The 16757-nt window shown below is 52.0% G+C and overlaps 1 protein-coding gene across 2 annotated transcripts in view; it reads left to right on the forward strand.

Moving 5' to 3' along the window:
• Positions 1-1500: 1500 nt before the first annotated feature.
• The window catches only part of RIPK4 (receptor interacting serine/threonine kinase 4), a 32492-nt gene continuing 17235 nt past the window's right edge, over positions 1501-16757 (forward strand). For both annotated transcript variants that reach the window (XM_074033979.1, XM_005548641.4), the window contains exons 1-3: positions 1501-1693; positions 10659-10950; positions 16210-16358. In XM_074033979.1, the coding sequence (XP_073890080.1) occupies positions 1512-1693; positions 10659-10950; positions 16210-16358 (623 nt within the window). In that variant the 5' untranslated portion in view covers positions 1501-1511. The remainder of the gene's footprint in view (positions 1694-10658; positions 10951-16209; positions 16359-16757) is intronic.

Below are 16757 nucleotides of genomic sequence, written 5' to 3' on the forward strand. Positions count from 1 at the left end.
TAGAGGCAGAAAGGTACTTTGCTAGAGCTGAGCCCCGGAAACAGTGCAGATGATTCACTTTCCAGTCCATACATTTTTTTTTCCCACCAAAATAATAACTATGTTTACTTCCAAGTTATCTTCACAGATTCAAAACTCCAATTATTTTTTAAAACATTAGTTCAAATGTAAGTTACATTTGTGACAAGCTTAAAACAACTATTTGCCACTCCAGCCTTAAGGAGACCAGTTTTAATTTCCAGAGTATGTGGGAAAGGAAGTGGCTCCCTGGTGCCCCCAGGAGGCCCCTGAGCAAGCATCGTCATGTTGGGATGTGTGAGTTCGCTCCAAAGAGCGGCCGGATGGGAGCGGGGAGGCAGTGGGGAGACGCGGCTCCCCGCTACAGGCTGTGAAAGAAGGTCCGTGCCCGATTGGAAGGGGGAGCCTGGAGAGGCTAGGTCTGCAGCTTCCAATGCGCTGACTTGGGGCAGCCTCTCTCTTTCCGAGTGACTAACACAAAAACACAGTTAATGTCGTTAAAATACCCTCTCCTTTAGCTCCTCCCTCCTGTCTTCATTATTCATCTCCTGTGGCCAAAAATAAGCCTTCACTCACTGTTGCGTCTCAGGAATGTGTGAGTGTTTTCTGAGGTGTGGACGTGTGCGTGATCTGTGATGCACTTCGGCCTCTAACCCAAACATCCTTCCAAGGCTGGAAATTTTTTTTTCCCCATATGTGAAAAAAAAATCTTTCCTTTTCAAACCATCTGTAAAAAGAGGCTGTTATTTAGGAAAGGATGAGGGAACTCTTGCATTTGAAATGTACTTTAGATTTGCTGTTGGGTAGTTTCTAAGAGGAAACTCGTGTAAAAAAGCAAAACATGAACGTGCAGGGTATTAGGCTGACGAGTGAAGAAAGCCAATTTCAAAAAACTAGGCGCTGCATGATTCCTGTATCTAAACATAATATTTCTGAAATAAAACAATTTTAGAAATAGAGGAAAGATTAGTGATGCCAGGGCTCCGGCTGCGGCTGTAAAATCGCCACAAGAGGGGCCAGGTGGGGGTGGGTATGAGAAACTACACAGATGATTACATTGTGTAAACCTAATACATGCAAAGGAAGACGAGTAAAACAGGGCAAAACTAATAAGATCGGTGACTGTATCAAAGTCAATATCCTGGCTGTGAGACTGTACTTTTTTTTGATAAAGTTTTGCAAAGTGATAGCACTGGGGGAAACTGGGCAAAGTGAATGATTTCTTCCAACGGCATGTGACTCCGCAATTAAGGGAAAAAAAAGCAAAGAAAAGCAGGGCAGCTGATAAGCACGTCGAGGCCCTTCTCACGCCCTGAACACCCAGGGGAGAGCGCAGTGACCCCGCGCGTCTATTCATCGGTCCGCAGTCACCCGGCGCTGGCAGGGAAGTGGGCGGGGCAGAGGGGCGGGGCGATCGACGGAAGTGACGTAACGGGGCGGGGCGCGCACCTGGGCACCTGGGCGGCCGCGGCTGCGCTGGCTAGACGCGCGCGATGGAGGGCGACGGCGGGACCCCGTGGGCCTTGGGGCTGCTGCGCACCTTCGACGCGGGCGAGTTCACAGGCTGGGAGAAGGTGGGCTCGGGTGGCTTCGGGCAGGTGTACAAGGTGCGCCATGTCCACTGGAAGACCTGGCTCGCCATCAAGTGCTCGCCCAGCCTGCACGTCGACGACAGGTGAGCGGCCCGGGCGGGGCGCTGGGGCGGGCGAGGCCGGAGCCGGGGTCGGGGTGTCGGGTCCCGGGGTCCTGCCTCTCTCTCCCGAACTCACCCCCGGAGCAGCTTAGGGGGGTAAACCAATTGCCGGCGAGGCCGCGGGACTCCGGCAGTGACCCCTCGGCCTGTCCCGGCCGGAGGGGCGCGGGGACTTTGGCGAGCCCGGGCGCGATCGCGCACATCGGGGCCGGGTCAGGCGGCTCCTCTGGGGCTCCTCGAGGGCCGCGTCTGCCCGGACGTCCGAAGGCGCCCAGTCGTGCTTCCTGACACTCCCCGAATGGCCCCGGTTTTTTGGGGTCTCCAGCTCGCCTTGCGCCTCGGACTCGTGCCCTTGGGAGGCGCGTCCGGCCCGCCCGGGACCCACCGGGGAGTTGCGGTCTGCGCAGGGCTTAGAAAAATTGCTGTGTGGGCCTCTGGGCTTTGTGAGTGGAGTTAGCCTTCGTTCGACTTACTTAGTAATTTACGTTGGAACACAAATTGGTGTAAGACAGTAATTATTTCGGTCGGAAGCTTCGGCTTGGCTCGGGCGAGGTTTCCCGGGCGCCCGACGCTTGCGCGTTGGAACTCCAGGGCTCGGACCTGGCAGTGGGGTCCGGCGTGGGGTCCGGCATGGGGTCTGGGGTGTTGATCCGTCCACCCAGCCCCTTCTCGCCGCACACTCTCGTTTTAGCTGACTTAATTTCGAGACCGAACCGCTGGGGAAGGGCCGTGCGTTAATGCTCTGTGGCCGTGCCATGGGGCCCTCCTGCAACCCATTTTCTCTGTCCAAAAGTCAGAATGAAACCTGTCTGTACCTAGTACCTAGCAGGAGTGTTCAAGGTAACAAAGACGAATGGGAAGGACGCAGAGCCGCCCCTCTTAAATTCGGTGGATCGATTGTCGTCTGTGCATAATTTGAGAGGTAGGGAAAATGTTCTTGAACAGCACCTCTTTGTTGTTGTAGATTTCACTGTTTACAGTTGATTTTGATGGTTTATATGTAAGGCTTAATTTAGCACATTTTAATTACTTATCCTTTAATGAAGCTTACATTCTACATGGAAGCTATGCTTGTATTTTACCTAGAGATTCCCTGGACACATACACTCAGAAGCGGCTACTTTTAAAAATACCATTTAGCCTTTGCTGCCTGGCAGACCTGGTTTTGAATGTTTGGCTGATTGAGTGATGGGGCCGCTAAGCCCCAGCTTTTCTGCAGAATCGTTGTGATGCTTGTGTCTGGGGTGGGAGCGCGCTGCAGCCCCATGTCGTGACTATGACGCCTCTGTGGATGAGAGACCTGGCCTCTCCCTTTGCATTTTCGTCCTTGGCTAGGAGACTACACAGCAGAGCTATTGGTGGCTTTTTGCCGTAACCTTCAAATGCAGTGTTTCTTGGAAACATCAATAGAGTATCATCCAGTCACCACTAGTTCAAAGGTGAGATGCTGGCCCAGGCTGTGCACTTTTTCTCCCCTGCCCCAGATCCTGGGAACTTCTCAGGCCAGGAGGGGTGCTGTGGTTATTTTGATGAAATCCAAAGCACTTTGAGTACCAGCCAGTGGTTAGGTTCTGAAAGGGAACCCTCTCCATAGGGGCATTCGTTTTCTCTCTTGGGGATGTGTGTCTGACAGTCTTGTAGTTGCAGTGAGCTTTAATCATCAGCGAAAATTTTAACACCACTTTCTTGTATTGGAAGAGCAAAGTAAACAAGCACCTCCCCAGACTGACTCACCAGCTCACATCCTTAGGATCTTCTGTTATTTCTAGCGACCAGTCCCTATATCTTGGGTGGCCTAGTTGGAGGGAGGCTTTCTACACTTGAGGCGGATCACTTAGGATATTGCATAGCTTGGTTGAAAAGTGTTTTGTACTTTAACTGGAAGCCTTTCCTGCCCTGCCCAAAGCAGACAGGTGGTGGCATGTCAGGTGGCTAGGTCGAGGTCAGCATCGCCTAGCAGGAAGCATTTCACCTGCTGTGCTCTCCTGGGCCTGGTAGAGCAGGTTGGGGCTTTGCCGTGTGCAGCAGTGGCTGATCTTTCTGAGAAGATGGTCAAACCCCGGCTCTTTGCGAAGTTGATTCCTTTAGGTTAATTATTAACTGTATTCGGCTTGAGGTTCTTGTTAGGAATGTACATCAGTCCTGCTGTGCCTTAAGGTAGTTGCTGTGTCATGTGCCCTGCCAAATTTCTCAGTGTTTTTCTGACGAGCTGCCTCCCACCCCAGCCCCTCATATTTGCAAGATGTTCCCTGAATTGGGAGATAGGATTTTCCTGGGGTCTTTGTGTGCAGCCCCCAGCCCTGTACCCCTTCTGCCTAAGTCTTGCTTCTCTTCTTGGAGGGACAGCCCCTCTCACCCCTGCCACATGGGTCTGAACCTTTTCCAGGCTGCCTGGGGTCAATTGTGGTCCTCTCCACTTGTTGCATAGGAGCCACCACAGGTACAGGTGCAGGTGAGGCTGATTTTCACTGGTCAAGGCTGCTTGTCTCTCAAGGTGGTCTGGGGTCTCCTGGCTCCCTGCAGCTCCCCTGGGCCCAGCCTTTAGCCACCCCTTGGCCACAGCACCTGCCCAAGACTTCTTTGATTAGCAGGCTGTGCCAGGCCATGTGAGCATGCTTTTCTATGCAAGAAAGGTCGGGGGGCTGCCTAGCCCCTAGACACTTGGCAGGGCTCCTGGTAGTTCACAGGTGATACCCCATTGATCTGAGGTTCCCTTCGTCATGGGGCTTGGTGCCTCGGAGGGTCCTATGGGGTGGCTTTGGAGAGACAGCTGGCCTCCCTGGCTGACCCTCATTGTGGGGGGTCACAGGGCCTAGGGTGGGGTGTAGGGATGGGTGCTGTGACCAGTTTGGAGAGAATAAAGTGATCCCAAAGGCCTCGTTCTTCCCCTGCCAGCCCCCAGCGAAGGGGATGCTCAGAAGAAGCCAGTGCCTGCGGGGCGCCGGCTGGGAGCCACTCCTGCTCCTGCCGCATTCAGCCCTGGCTGGTCGGGGCGAGCCTGAGCAAACCCCAGGTTTGTAACAACAGAGCTGACAATTGGACAAGCCCATTTCTTGTCAGTTTTAAAAATAGCCGTGTGGGAACCCCTCCGAGGCTCCCTGGGAACATAATTGGATTCGTGTGCAGAAGGCCTCACTGCGAGGCATCAGCTAACAGATGATGAAACACTTTTCCGGCTACATTTTCCCGAAGGTAGTTCCTAGGTTTCTCCTTAGGAGCTCTTTGTTACCTGAGCGGTCTCACCGCCTCCCCCACCTCCCTGCTTCTCACTTTTCCCTTCGTTTACTGCTTCTCCACTTGCACAAGACCACGTCCAGGGGTTGTTCTTTCCCCCTTTCCAGGTTGCGTGCTTCCAGGGGAAACCGCAGCTGGCCTGTTCCACAGGTCTTTGGAGTTTCTGAGCCTGGAGAAGAACCCTGGGACTTTAGGAAGTTCCTTTTACAAATGGTTGGTGTGATGATATTTCTCGTATTTCTTGCTACTCCAGTGCCCTCCCTAGGAGGGGGAAATACACTTTGGCTAGCCCTAAATGAGGAGAAACCCGAATTCATGTAAGTGCTACTCATCATATCTTTAAAAAGTTGAACCACAAGTTAATCCTAATTAATGTCCAGAGATTTTTCATGTGGAACCCAAAACAGGGCCCAGGGGACTGTGGGGTGGGGGCTTTCCCTGTTCCTGCACGGAAGCAGAATTAGCAGCGCTTTCCTCAGCAGCGAAGGAGAGGGGAACAGGGCGCCACCCCCACTGAACTATGCCTAAGCCTATCAGCGCTTGGAGCGAGGCACAGTTTTTAGGTTGTGTTTTAATTAACACCGGCGAGAGGGGGTTCTGGTCAACCCAGAAACGCTGACCTCACTGTCAACAGTAAGAAATGCGATTTGGAGACAGTGCGAACGTGACTATGTGATGTTCCGTGCTCCCTGGCCACCACCCCAGCACCTAGGCTGGATTCGGCATCTTTCCATGTCTTAAAATAATGATAATAATAAATCTACAGTTCCTTTTGTGTGGTCATCAAAACAAGCCAGAAACACTGCTTAGAAGAAAAAATGTATTTAAAAAAATAGTGCCATTGCTAAAAAGCAGTTGGTGGGTTCTTTCTGTGCTCAGAGTACCTGAGCACTTCGTAACCTCCCTCCATCGGAGAAACCTCTTCCTGCAGCTTGCCAGGAGGCCCTTTCAGGCTTAGTGAATTGCAGATGCCGCCGGGCGACACCTGACCCCAGGAGGGCTGGAGCTTCCTAAAGCCACTGGAGTTTCCCAGATGTCGCCTAGCGAGCACCTGAAGAGAGGCTGGAAGGAGGGGTCGTGTGGGTTTTGGCCAGTGGTTACTGGATGGTAAACAGTATGGAAAGTTTCTGAGGATATGCCGGTGCTTCTGAACGAAATCCATGCTGGTAGGCAAGAGAGCCGCTCCACCTCCACTCCTGGGCCTCAGATCTTCCACGGGGCGGTCCCGGGACCCCCTTCCTCAGCTGGAATCCTGTCTACCCCAAGCCAGTTTGGATCGTGCTGTCACAGAGAAGACACTTTTGTCCACGGAAACAATGACTTTTTTTTTTCCAGGACAGCTGATTTTCCTAAAGGAAAATGTGTGGCCCGTGGAAGGGGGAAGTCGTGCTCGGCTCCCTTCAGGCAGTTGTGCAAAGATGGGGTGGACTCCGTTAGGAGATTCTAGCAGGGATCTGCTTTTGGTAGCCAACCGGCAGCAGTGGCCCTTTTTTGTTTGTTGTTTCTTTTAAAGTAAGGTAAATGGGGTCTCTGTTCGGCAGATAGGGCCCGGGGCAGGGAGAGTAAAGTACTTGCTGAACTCGGTGCGCTGGGGAGGGGTGTGCTCTGCCGCCAGCCCGTAGCTGTTAGAGTTGCTAATGAGCTCGCTCTGCAATCAGAAGTCACCTGAGTTTTATGTATTAAGCCCTTGGGCAAAAAGAAGAAAACACTATTTGCAGAGTGGCTCAGAGCTTCCACTTAATAAGCTACTCAGCCTTCCTTTGATTGACTTTGTTCTCAGAATACGTGTTTGTTATCAGTCAGCTTTGGCTTAGAGAGTTCACACACAGAATGTCTACTAAATGTAGAAAAATGACCCTTGTGAATGGCCAGCCTCTAAACACCTGAATTGTCATTTCCTCAAAACCCTCCGGCGAGGAGGGTGTGCCTCACAGGGTTGCACAGTGGATGTGGGTCTGAGTCCTGTGTAAGGACTTTGGCCCGCTCCCCCGGGCAGAGTGTCTGGAGGAGGGAGGCCGCACTGGTAGGGAGGGGCGGCAAGCTGGCCACATTTGAGCAATCGGAAACAGGCAAATCATAACTCTGATTCTTAACAAGACAGAAGACAGAAGCAGCAGCTGGTACCACGTCCCAGTCCGACAGTTTGGAAGTTAGCGGCTGTTGCTGGGGTGGAAGTTGTGCTTGTATTCCTTTAAATAACAAATGAGGGCCTCAGCCAACCGGTGTTCCCAGAGGAGGAGAAAGGCCGGGAGCTGAGAGGTGTCATTTTCCTTCTTTGGTGACCGGTTTCGTTTTAGCTGATGCTTGACATTGGCATCAGGCCCTCTTCCTTTTTTCCCAATGCTCATTGAGACTGGGAACTGGCTTGAGAGTCCCCCCATCCCTTGATGGGTCCCAGAGCCTGGCCCACGCCGGTGGCTGCAGGGAGAGAGATTTCCCCTGGAGGGAGGGAGCAGCCAACGGTATGCTGGTGATGGGGCAGCTTTCAGCTCAGCCCAGGGACCCCCACAGGCCAGCACTGCACACTGGTGGGCATCTTGTTTTCCATTAATTGGTCATTTAACCAGAGTGCTAGGAAAAGCAGGCCATGCTACCCTCCGTTTTGTCTCATAATAATTTCACATTCATTCCTGATACCTGCTTCACTTGTTCCCAAGGCCAGTGGGATTCTTTGCTCCTTGAGTGTATTCAGACACACTCTTGACCTGCCCACCCCCCACACCCCCCCAGCTGCTTCTCCTGGGGTGCTCCCACGTCCACCATGGGGGGCTGCGTAGCGACCCCTTGTACAGCTCCAGAGAGGTCCTGTAAGCCTTTCTCCTCCACATGCAGTCAGTGGACCCATCCAGCAGATTCTTCCTACGGAGTGTGTGTGCTCTGCTGGCTTCCCCTCTCCGCTCTGCCAAGCCCAAGGGGGTCCACAGTGACCGTTCTGCTTTGCTGGCCTCCCGGGTGCCCCTGGACTCTGTGCAGGTCTCAGCCTTCCCGACTCTCTCAGGGGCCCTTTCTGACGCTGACTTCTGACTTTGGGTCTCTCTTGATTCTCCATAGTTCCCTGGACCTTCCTTTCAAGAGGCTTAGATTTTTCAACCACACTTCTCTTTTGGGGGTAATTCTCCATCTTCTCCCTTAGAGGGTACACGTAAACCCCGTGAAGACGGGAAAGGGACCTCCTGTCCTTAGTTCTGACATATAGTGGATTCCAGCGAGCGCTTGCCAGTACACAGAACTGCTTAAAATAAAGGTCAGGTGAGTGCTGGGAGTACTGAAGTGGTGATTCTGGACAGTAGTAGTTTGTTGGCTGAAAATGCACTCACTTGGTTTACATCGGGGTTATTAAACTTGGCACCACTGGCATTTGGGGCTGAGTAATTCTTAGCCTTGGGGCTGTCTTATGCATTGTAGCATGTTTGGTAGATCCTTCAGTTGTGACAACCAGAATCTTTCCAGACATTGCCCAGTGTTTCTTGGGGGGTGAAGTTGCCTCTAATTGAGAACCAGTGGGGCTATGCCTTGAGACGCAGAGCCCTAGCTGCAGGGCTCGCATTGTGGGGGGCAGACAGACTGAGGTCTCCAAGCCTTTGGTACCTGTCCCATGTATGGGAATTTCCACAGCAGGAGCTAAACAGTAGGATCCCTGGGTTCCTGCTGGCCTTTCCTGCGGGGAGAGTGTTTTCACTACCGTAAGGGAAGCCTGGGAGGGGCTGAATCTCACAGGGGAGGTCAGATCATCAAGAAATGGATGCGTTCTGTTGGCACTGTTTTGTTTTGGATTCTCCAGCAGGCCAGGAAATGGGAGCCACTGAGTGATTTCCCAGCACCTGCTCCAGGGTTTGTCACTGGGAGGAGCAGGCCTGTGTCTAGGCTGCAGAAGAGCCCCCTGCTGTGGCAGCAGAGACTGGGTTATAGGCAGGGACTTGGGCTGGACTCTGGATTCTGGGGGAATTACCTGAGGGCCACCCCAGCCAGCTGCCTTGCGTGGCCTGTGTGTGGACATGGAGCTGCTGGGTTTCCTGCTCCAGGAGGTCAGATCTCTCCAAGTGTGGTTCTGAACGTTTCCTTTAGGGAGCTTATTATTATATTATTAGAAAGCAGATTGGCCGGGGACAGTGACTCATGCCTGTAATCCCAACACTTTGGGAGCTGAGGCAGGCGAATCACTTGAGTCCAGGAGTTCAAGACCAGCCTGGCCAAGATAGCAAAATCCCATTTCTACTAAAAATACAGAAAATTAGCTGAATGTGGCACACCTGTAATCCTAGCTACTCTGGAGGCTGAGGCATGAGAATCACTTGAACCCGGGAGGTGGAGGTTGCAGTGAGCCAGGATGATGCCACTGCACTCCAGTCTGGGCAACAGAGCGAGACTCTGTTTCAAAAAAGAAAAAAAAAAAAAAGCAGATTTTCCAGCCCCAACCTGGAACACATTCTCAAGGAGTGAGGCCTGGGAACCAGCATTCCAGCCAGCTTCCTAGGTGCTTTCTACCATGTCTGTATTTGGGACTGCTGACCTAGATCCTCCATGGCCAGCGTGCATCCTCGGATTCAGCCTCTTACCCTGAACGCATTCTGAGACTTTTGACCCATGACACTAATACAGACCATTGCACTGGGATTCCAGTCTGTGAAAACATAGGCTGCACCAGGGAAGTGACCTTAGACCAGAGGTTGGCAGACTTTCTCCACAACGGGCTACAGAGGCAACATTTTAGGCTTCGCAGGCCGCAGGGCCTCTGTTGCAAGGACTCCTCTCCCCTTTGAAGTGCAAAAGCAGCCACAGCCAGTATTTAAATGAATGGGTGAGACTTTCTTCCAGTAAAAGTTTATACAAACAAGGTGGCAGGCTGTGGGCAACCATTTGGCAGTTTCTCAAAATGTTACACATAGAATGTGACCAAGCGATTCTGCTCCTAGGTATATATCCAAAATAATTGAAAGCCAGGTCTCCAGGCATTTGTCCCCCAATGTGTGCAGCTGTACAGCATTATCCACAAGAGCCAAAACGTGGAAATGGCCTGAACCCACGAACAGATGAACAAAACGCAGTACATTTCATGCAGCGGAATATTATTCAGCCATGAAAAGGAAGTTTTCATGTATGTTACAGCGTGAATAAACCCTGAAAACATGCTTAATGAGGCAAGCCAGACACAGAAGGGAAAATTTTATATGCTTGCACATATATGAATTTGCCTAGAATGTAGAAAAGAGGTTACTGAGGATGGGGGTGAGGGAAGGAGTTACTGGTTAATGGGTGCAGACTTTTTGTTGAGGTTGATGGAAAAGTTTTGGGTATAGATAGTAGTGATGGTTGTACCATATTGTGAATGTGTGTAATGCCAGGGAATTGTACACCTGTGAATGGCTAAAATAATACTATGTTATGTCTATTTTACTACATTTTATCTCTCTCTCTATATATATATATGTGTGTGTGTGTATATATATGTGTGTGTGTGTGTGTATATAAAATTAGAATTTCCCTCCTTCTCACTTCTGATAACTCTGTGTTGCACAGGTACATTTCAGCAGCCTCAGGACAGAGATTCTGGAAAGCCCTGCGTTAGTGATGTGACAGTAAAGTGTGCCCCGTGTGTGTGCACTTGAGGCATTTGCTCAGCCCTCTGGAGCCAGTCGTCTTCTGGCCAGGTTACTGTTCTGTGTTTGTGGCTGAGTGACCACTGCGTGTTCTTCATGCCTTTGAACTTTTTCAGGGAGCGCATGGAGCTTTTGGAAGAAGCCAAGAAGATGGAGATGGCCAAGTTTCGCTACATCCTGCCCGTGTACGGCATCTGCCGCGAACCTGTCGGCCTGGTCATGGAGTACATGGAGACGGGCTCCCTGGAAAAGCTGCTGGCCTCAGAGCCATTGCCGTGGGATCTCCGGTTCCGCATCATCCACGAGACAGCGGTGGGCATGAACTTCCTGCACTGCATGGCCCCGCCACTCCTGCACCTGGACCTCAAGCCCGCAAACATCCTGCTGGATGCCCACTACCACGTCAAGGTGGGGAGCCGCACGGTGCCCGAGGGAGCTGGGCAGGGGGGGCCTGTGTCTTGGGGAGCAGGGCATCAAGCGGTGAAGCCCTGAGGTCAGGACACAGTCGGAAGAGGAGGTGGTTCTTCTTGGAGGAAAGAACTTGAAACCAGGGACTTTTGCAGCATGAGGACTCCAAGAGTCTAAGCTTGTCCTGGTCGGTATGAAAACCACACGCCGTGTAGCTGGAGGGTGGGCTTGGTGAACACGGGGGCTGTTCCCCCAAATCCTGGCATATGACTCATTCCGGAAAAAGATTGCGGGTTTGTGGGTTTTGGTCTTACGAAATCAGGTTAGAAATCAGCCCGTGGGCCAGGTGTGTCCTTGCGAGACCTCAGGCTCTGCAACGAAGGGACGCGTTTCCCTCAGTGTTTTCAGGAGCTCAGGGTGTTGGGAATGTGGGGGTTCTCTGCAGTGGGGTCCTCACAGTGCTGTGGAAACAGGCTGTGAGGAGGGTCTCGTTGCCTCTGTCTGCCCCTGCGTAGAGTGCGGAGGAGCAGCGTGCTGTATTAGTGCAAGGCCTGGGAGCTGGAGCTTGCTTTTGCTTTGCTGATTGGTTTTTGAAACACAGAAAAGTAAGAGGGATAATACAACTGAGAACCAGCATTGCTGCTGGGACTTGGCAGGTGTTAGCATCATCACCTTTGCATCAGGGCTGTATTTCCTTGTATCTCCTGTGATGGCCTTCATGGCTAGGGTTGTACTGTCGTTGACATGTGGTGGTTACACCTGGCACGCTGTAGTTTTTCCCACGTGGTGACGTTCACATGCTCTTGGGAGGCCCAGGGTGATATGCTGGTCTACACGACACTGATGTCTGCCCTGGGAGTGAGAAGGAGCCGAGAGCCATGTAATTCATGCAGGGGACAAGCAGAGGAGTCCCCGCCTGGCTTGGCTGTGCTACTATTCCTGGTGGCACAGCACTTCCAGGCCTCTCTGATGGCCTGACCATTAATTAGGATAGACCTGAATTCAGGGCCTGGCCCTGCCCCTGAGCTCTTGGTGGGGATGGGAGTGGTGGCCCGTGTGGCATGTGCACGGCCGCTCCCTGTGCCCAGACTCTGCGGCCGAGTGCATCTGGCGTGCCTTGCTCAGCCAGGGCGGCGGTGAGGAGGTCAATTTTTCACTTTGGGCAGTAATTATAAGTTGTCTCTTAGGTGGGTGTTGCCCAGTAATAAGATTTCAGCTAGAAGATGAAGCACTGTCCTGCTAAGTGAAGTAGGAAGTTGAGATAATGGAGACAAAAATCAAGTGACTGGGCTTGAATGAGCTCTAGGGTGGCTTCCCGCATCTGCTCATGTTCTGGGACCCCTGGGATTCCTGTTTCCTGTGACGGGCAGGGCTGGGCTTCACATGCGGACCCTCCATTCCCGCCAACATTTATGGGCTCGTTTCTAGGTAGCTCCGGCCCTGGGGCCCTAATGACTGGTAAGGTCTGCTGTGCAACATGCACTAAATACCAGAAAGGGCATGCCAGAGGCTTCACCTGCGGGAACTGCCCTCATCCTCAGAGCAGAGGTGCAGAGTGGACGGTGGCCTCTGGTTCTCGCTGAGTCTTGGCTCAGAGTGAGTAAATTAGCAGCCGGGATCGTCCAGCTGTAAGTCATGGAGCAGAGACCTTGATTTCCACCTGGCCTGCCACTGTGCTTGACATGAAAGAAACCAAATGACCACTGCACGTAGCGGTCACTTGGGGGCAGAGTATGTGACTTGCAGGCAGGGCTTGGAGGCAGCCCTGTGGGAGGGGGTGGGAGTGCTACTGGGGCTGGGCCTTCACACGGGGTGGGGCTTTTCTGCACTCAGGAGTCGGGGGCAGGCAGCAGCAGAGCGTTTAGGTGAAGGAAACAGCCCAAGAGACGCAGGGAGAGCTCTGGGCTTTCTTGCAGGGGTAGCAGGCAGCAGGGCTTCCCTGTCTTTCAGGATGGCTGCCGCAGACAGATACTGCCTGGAACTGCTTTCTCAGGGAGGCTGCTGTCGAAGGCACACCGGGTGCTGGCCAGGAAGTGACGGACATCTCTGCCTGGCGCCCCGGGACATCTTAAGGCTCTGTGTACCCTGACAGGCCGCAGGAAAGATTGCTTTTGTGTGACATCCTTCTTAATCAGGCATGTTAGTCACCATCAAGAAGCCCAAAAACAAACAGAAAAATGTATTTACATGACATACTTATTTTTTCTTAGAAATAGGTACTGATGTGTGTAGAGGGCAGCAGGGAGAGTGTTGGGGTTCTAAGAGTCAGCACCGTTGTTCCTGAAGACAAAGTGTGGAAGCTCTGCATGGACTGGCCACTGGGCTTCTGGGCAGTCCTCAGCAGACAGTTATTCAATGCAGAAAAACTTTAATCTAGAATTCTGAAATTAGATCTTAAGTCGCCATTCCAGTCCTGCCATTTGCCTCTGAGATGGGCTACCTCGGTGCCCAGGGCTTGATTCAAACTGAAAATATCACAGCAACTGTCTGCTTCACAAAGTATATAAATATAAATAGTATATAAAGTAATAGTATCAAATTACTACTTGATATTATTCGACATTAAATATACTAAATACCAATATTAAGATATTAGTTGGAATCAATTTCAAGTTAAAAATGAAATACTTGGTTTAAAATCTCAGGCTGCATTTATATGTCCGGTTAGCCCAGAACAGACGCTTTTCAAAGGGTCACACGTGGGTCACGTTCTGCCGTGTCTTTCTTTTAAAGGCAGCAAAGCCCCGGCAGGCCACTTTCTTAGTCTTGACAGCTGGACCTTGAAGTTGAAGGGCCGTGTGCTTGGGGGCAGCTGTGAGCCCTCAGCTCTTAGAGATGCAGAGTCGGGTGCTGATGATAGTGTTTTAAGTGTGGAGGCATTTGCTGGTCAGAGTGGATGCCACAGTGGTTCGCTGTTAAGGACACGGGGCAAGGGGCAGCTTGGGTGGGAACATGAGGAAGGGCGGAGGGCAAATGCAGCTGGCCTGGGGTCTGAGATGTGGAGGGAGGAGAACACAGAGAGCCAGAGCCCTTCCAGAATGCTCAATTCCGAGCTTGCATTTTGTTGCCAGAGGTTTTGCAGAGAATTGCTGCTTATTTTCTTTTCACCAAGTATAGTCTGAGTGGCTGGCTCTATCTGACACAGAGAGGAGGAGAAAAGGCTGCAGGGCTGGGGAAGCACCAGGCTGGGATCTCTGTGCCCCAGTCCCTCTCATTTTTTCTTTTCTTTCTTTCTTTTTTTTTTTTCTAATGATCCCAGATGTCCTTTAATTTTCACAACAAAGCTACAGGAGCAGTACTGTTATTGCCTCCTTTTATGAAAAAAGGAAACAGGCACAGAGAGGCTACTCGTCCAGGACCACAGAGCTACTAACTTGTACAGGCAAGATTAGAACAGTGAGTCTGATCCTTAACTAACCGTGAGAGGGTGATACTTTTTTCCTACATTCAGCCGTACAGGGGGATGAAGGAATTGCCTAGAAAGAGTGTGTTGCTTTCTTCATTATTGTATTTTATTTTACTTTTCTTTTATTTTACTTTTCATTCCGGGATACATGTGCATGACGTGCCGGTTTGTTACATAGGTATATATGCGCCATGGTGGTTTGCTGCACCCATCAGCCATCTAGGTTATCATCTAGGTTTTAAGCCCCACATGTATTAGGTGTTTGTCCTAATGCTCTCCCTCCCCTCTTCCCCTACGCACCGACAGGGCCCGACATGTGATGTTCCCCTCCCTCTGTCCATGTGTTCTCATTGTTCAACCCATTTCTGAATTTGAAGGCTTTCAAGCCACCGATCACCATTGAACTGAAACTTCCTGTACTCGAGCTTATTTGGAGAGTTAGGACACGTTGTGTCCCAGTGTCCAGCTGCCGCCGGGGTTTGCACAATCGGGTGATGGCGTTCCTCTGGGGAGCTGACGCTTTCCCTGGGGTGCAGAGTGTGGCTCTCAAGGCGGTGCAGGCCTGAAGGCCCTGGGAGAAACGGAAGTGGGAGGACATGAGAGCTGCTGGGGTCAGGGCCTTATCCTGGTGCTCCTAGCTGCAGACGAGGAGGGCTGGTCCCTGCTCACAGGCCTTCCCCCCACCTCCCTGCAGATGTGCTCAGGATCCCTGGAAGCCCGAGTCATGGGTCATAAATTCTCCCTGCTGTTTGGTGCTGATGACAGCAGCCCTATTGGCTCACCACATGGGCACGGCCAGCCCAGAATTAAGGCCTGACTCAGCGTCATTTCCTGTCACTCCATGGGTGTGTTCGAGAGGAGCTCAAGAGTTAATGAAAAGGATTTTTAAAAAAATCCATATGCCTTGAAGGAGAGTTGAGGGCGGCACTCCCCCTGGATCAAGAGTCCTACTAATGCTAATGACTTGTGGCTTCATCCCACACACGGTTTTCAGCAGCTTCAGAGGGGACTGAGTTACACTGGAGAGGGGAGGACAGTGGCAGGAAAGGGGATGCCCCTGAGAGAGGTCAGGCCGGGGGTCTGTGAAGTCTCCCCAGTGAGCTCCAAGGTCACCTTTGCCCGAAGGAGACCTGAGACCTGCCTCCCCCGAATGCGGACGCTGAGGGCATTCCTGGAGGAGCTGGTGGCTGGTGCTCCTTGGGGCCTGGGCCCTGCCAGCAGAGGTGTTTATCAGACCTTTGCTTGAACACATGTGTTTGAAGCAGCCAGCCAGTGTCTGATCACAAAACACTCCAGATGGACGGGGCTGCGAGGCGTGTGTGTTGTTTGCTTTAAAGTTTAAGCTTCTGAAGGTATGTTCCCCTTTAAAGGACTTGCAGCCACTTGCCCGCCAGCTTCCCCAGCTGGCAGGTTGCATAACCAGCTCCCCGGCTTCCCGAGGAGCAGACCTGATCTTCACATGTGTCTCTCTTTACCTGAACCCTCTAAGGCTTGCTTTTTTCCCTTTATGCCGGCTCAGCTGGCTGTCAACCACAATGGCAAACATGACGCCTTACAGAAGGTGGATTCTAATTCTTCTTGAGTTCTGTCTCAGAGAACTCCTTCCTTACAGTACAGTTCTTTAACCTGCCCGTCAAATGTGCTGCTCCTATGCCTCCAGGCTTGCTTCTGCCCCAGAATCTGTCTCCCTCCCTGCCTGGGGCAGGGCTACCTGGAGAGGCACAGACATGGCTCTCAGGGGCTCTTGGAAAGCTCTCACCCACCCTCAGATTGCAGAGGGCAGCTTTTGATAAAGCATCATAAAATGTCACTGTTGAAGGCTAATGAGCCCTGCTCTGATGGCTGTGTTGCAGATTTCTGATTTTGGGCTGGCCAAGTGCAACGGGCTATCCCACTCGCATGACCTCAGCATGGATGGCCTGTTTGGCACGATTGCCTACCTCCCTCCGGAGCGCATCAGGGAGAAGAGCCGGCTCTTTGACACCAAGCACGATGTATACAGGTGTGTGACATGCCACCCCCATCCCCTATGGGTGCCAGGGGCTCTGAACCTCAATGCTTCATGCCCTGAGCTGCAGCTTTCAGAGGGGCCTCTTACTGCCAGTGAGAAATGGGGTTCAGGCCAGGTGCGGTGACTCACGCCTGTAATCCCAGCACTGCGGGAGGCCAAGGCGGGAGGATCGCTTGAGTCCAGGAGTTTGAGACCAGCCTGGCCAACATGGTGAAACCTCATCTCTACAAAAAATACAAAAATTAACCCAGCATGGTGGTGTGCACCTGTAGTCCCTGCTACTGGGGACTGAGGTGGGAGGATTGCTTGAGCCCGGGAGGTAGAAATTGCAGTGAGCATGATTGCACCACTGCATTCCAGCCTGGGCAACAGAGCGAGACCCTGTCTAAA

This window comes from Macaca fascicularis, chromosome 3 (assembly GCF_037993035.2).
Source record: "Macaca fascicularis isolate 582-1 chromosome 3, T2T-MFA8v1.1".
NCBI lineage: Eukaryota > Metazoa > Chordata > Mammalia > Primates > Cercopithecidae > Macaca > Macaca fascicularis.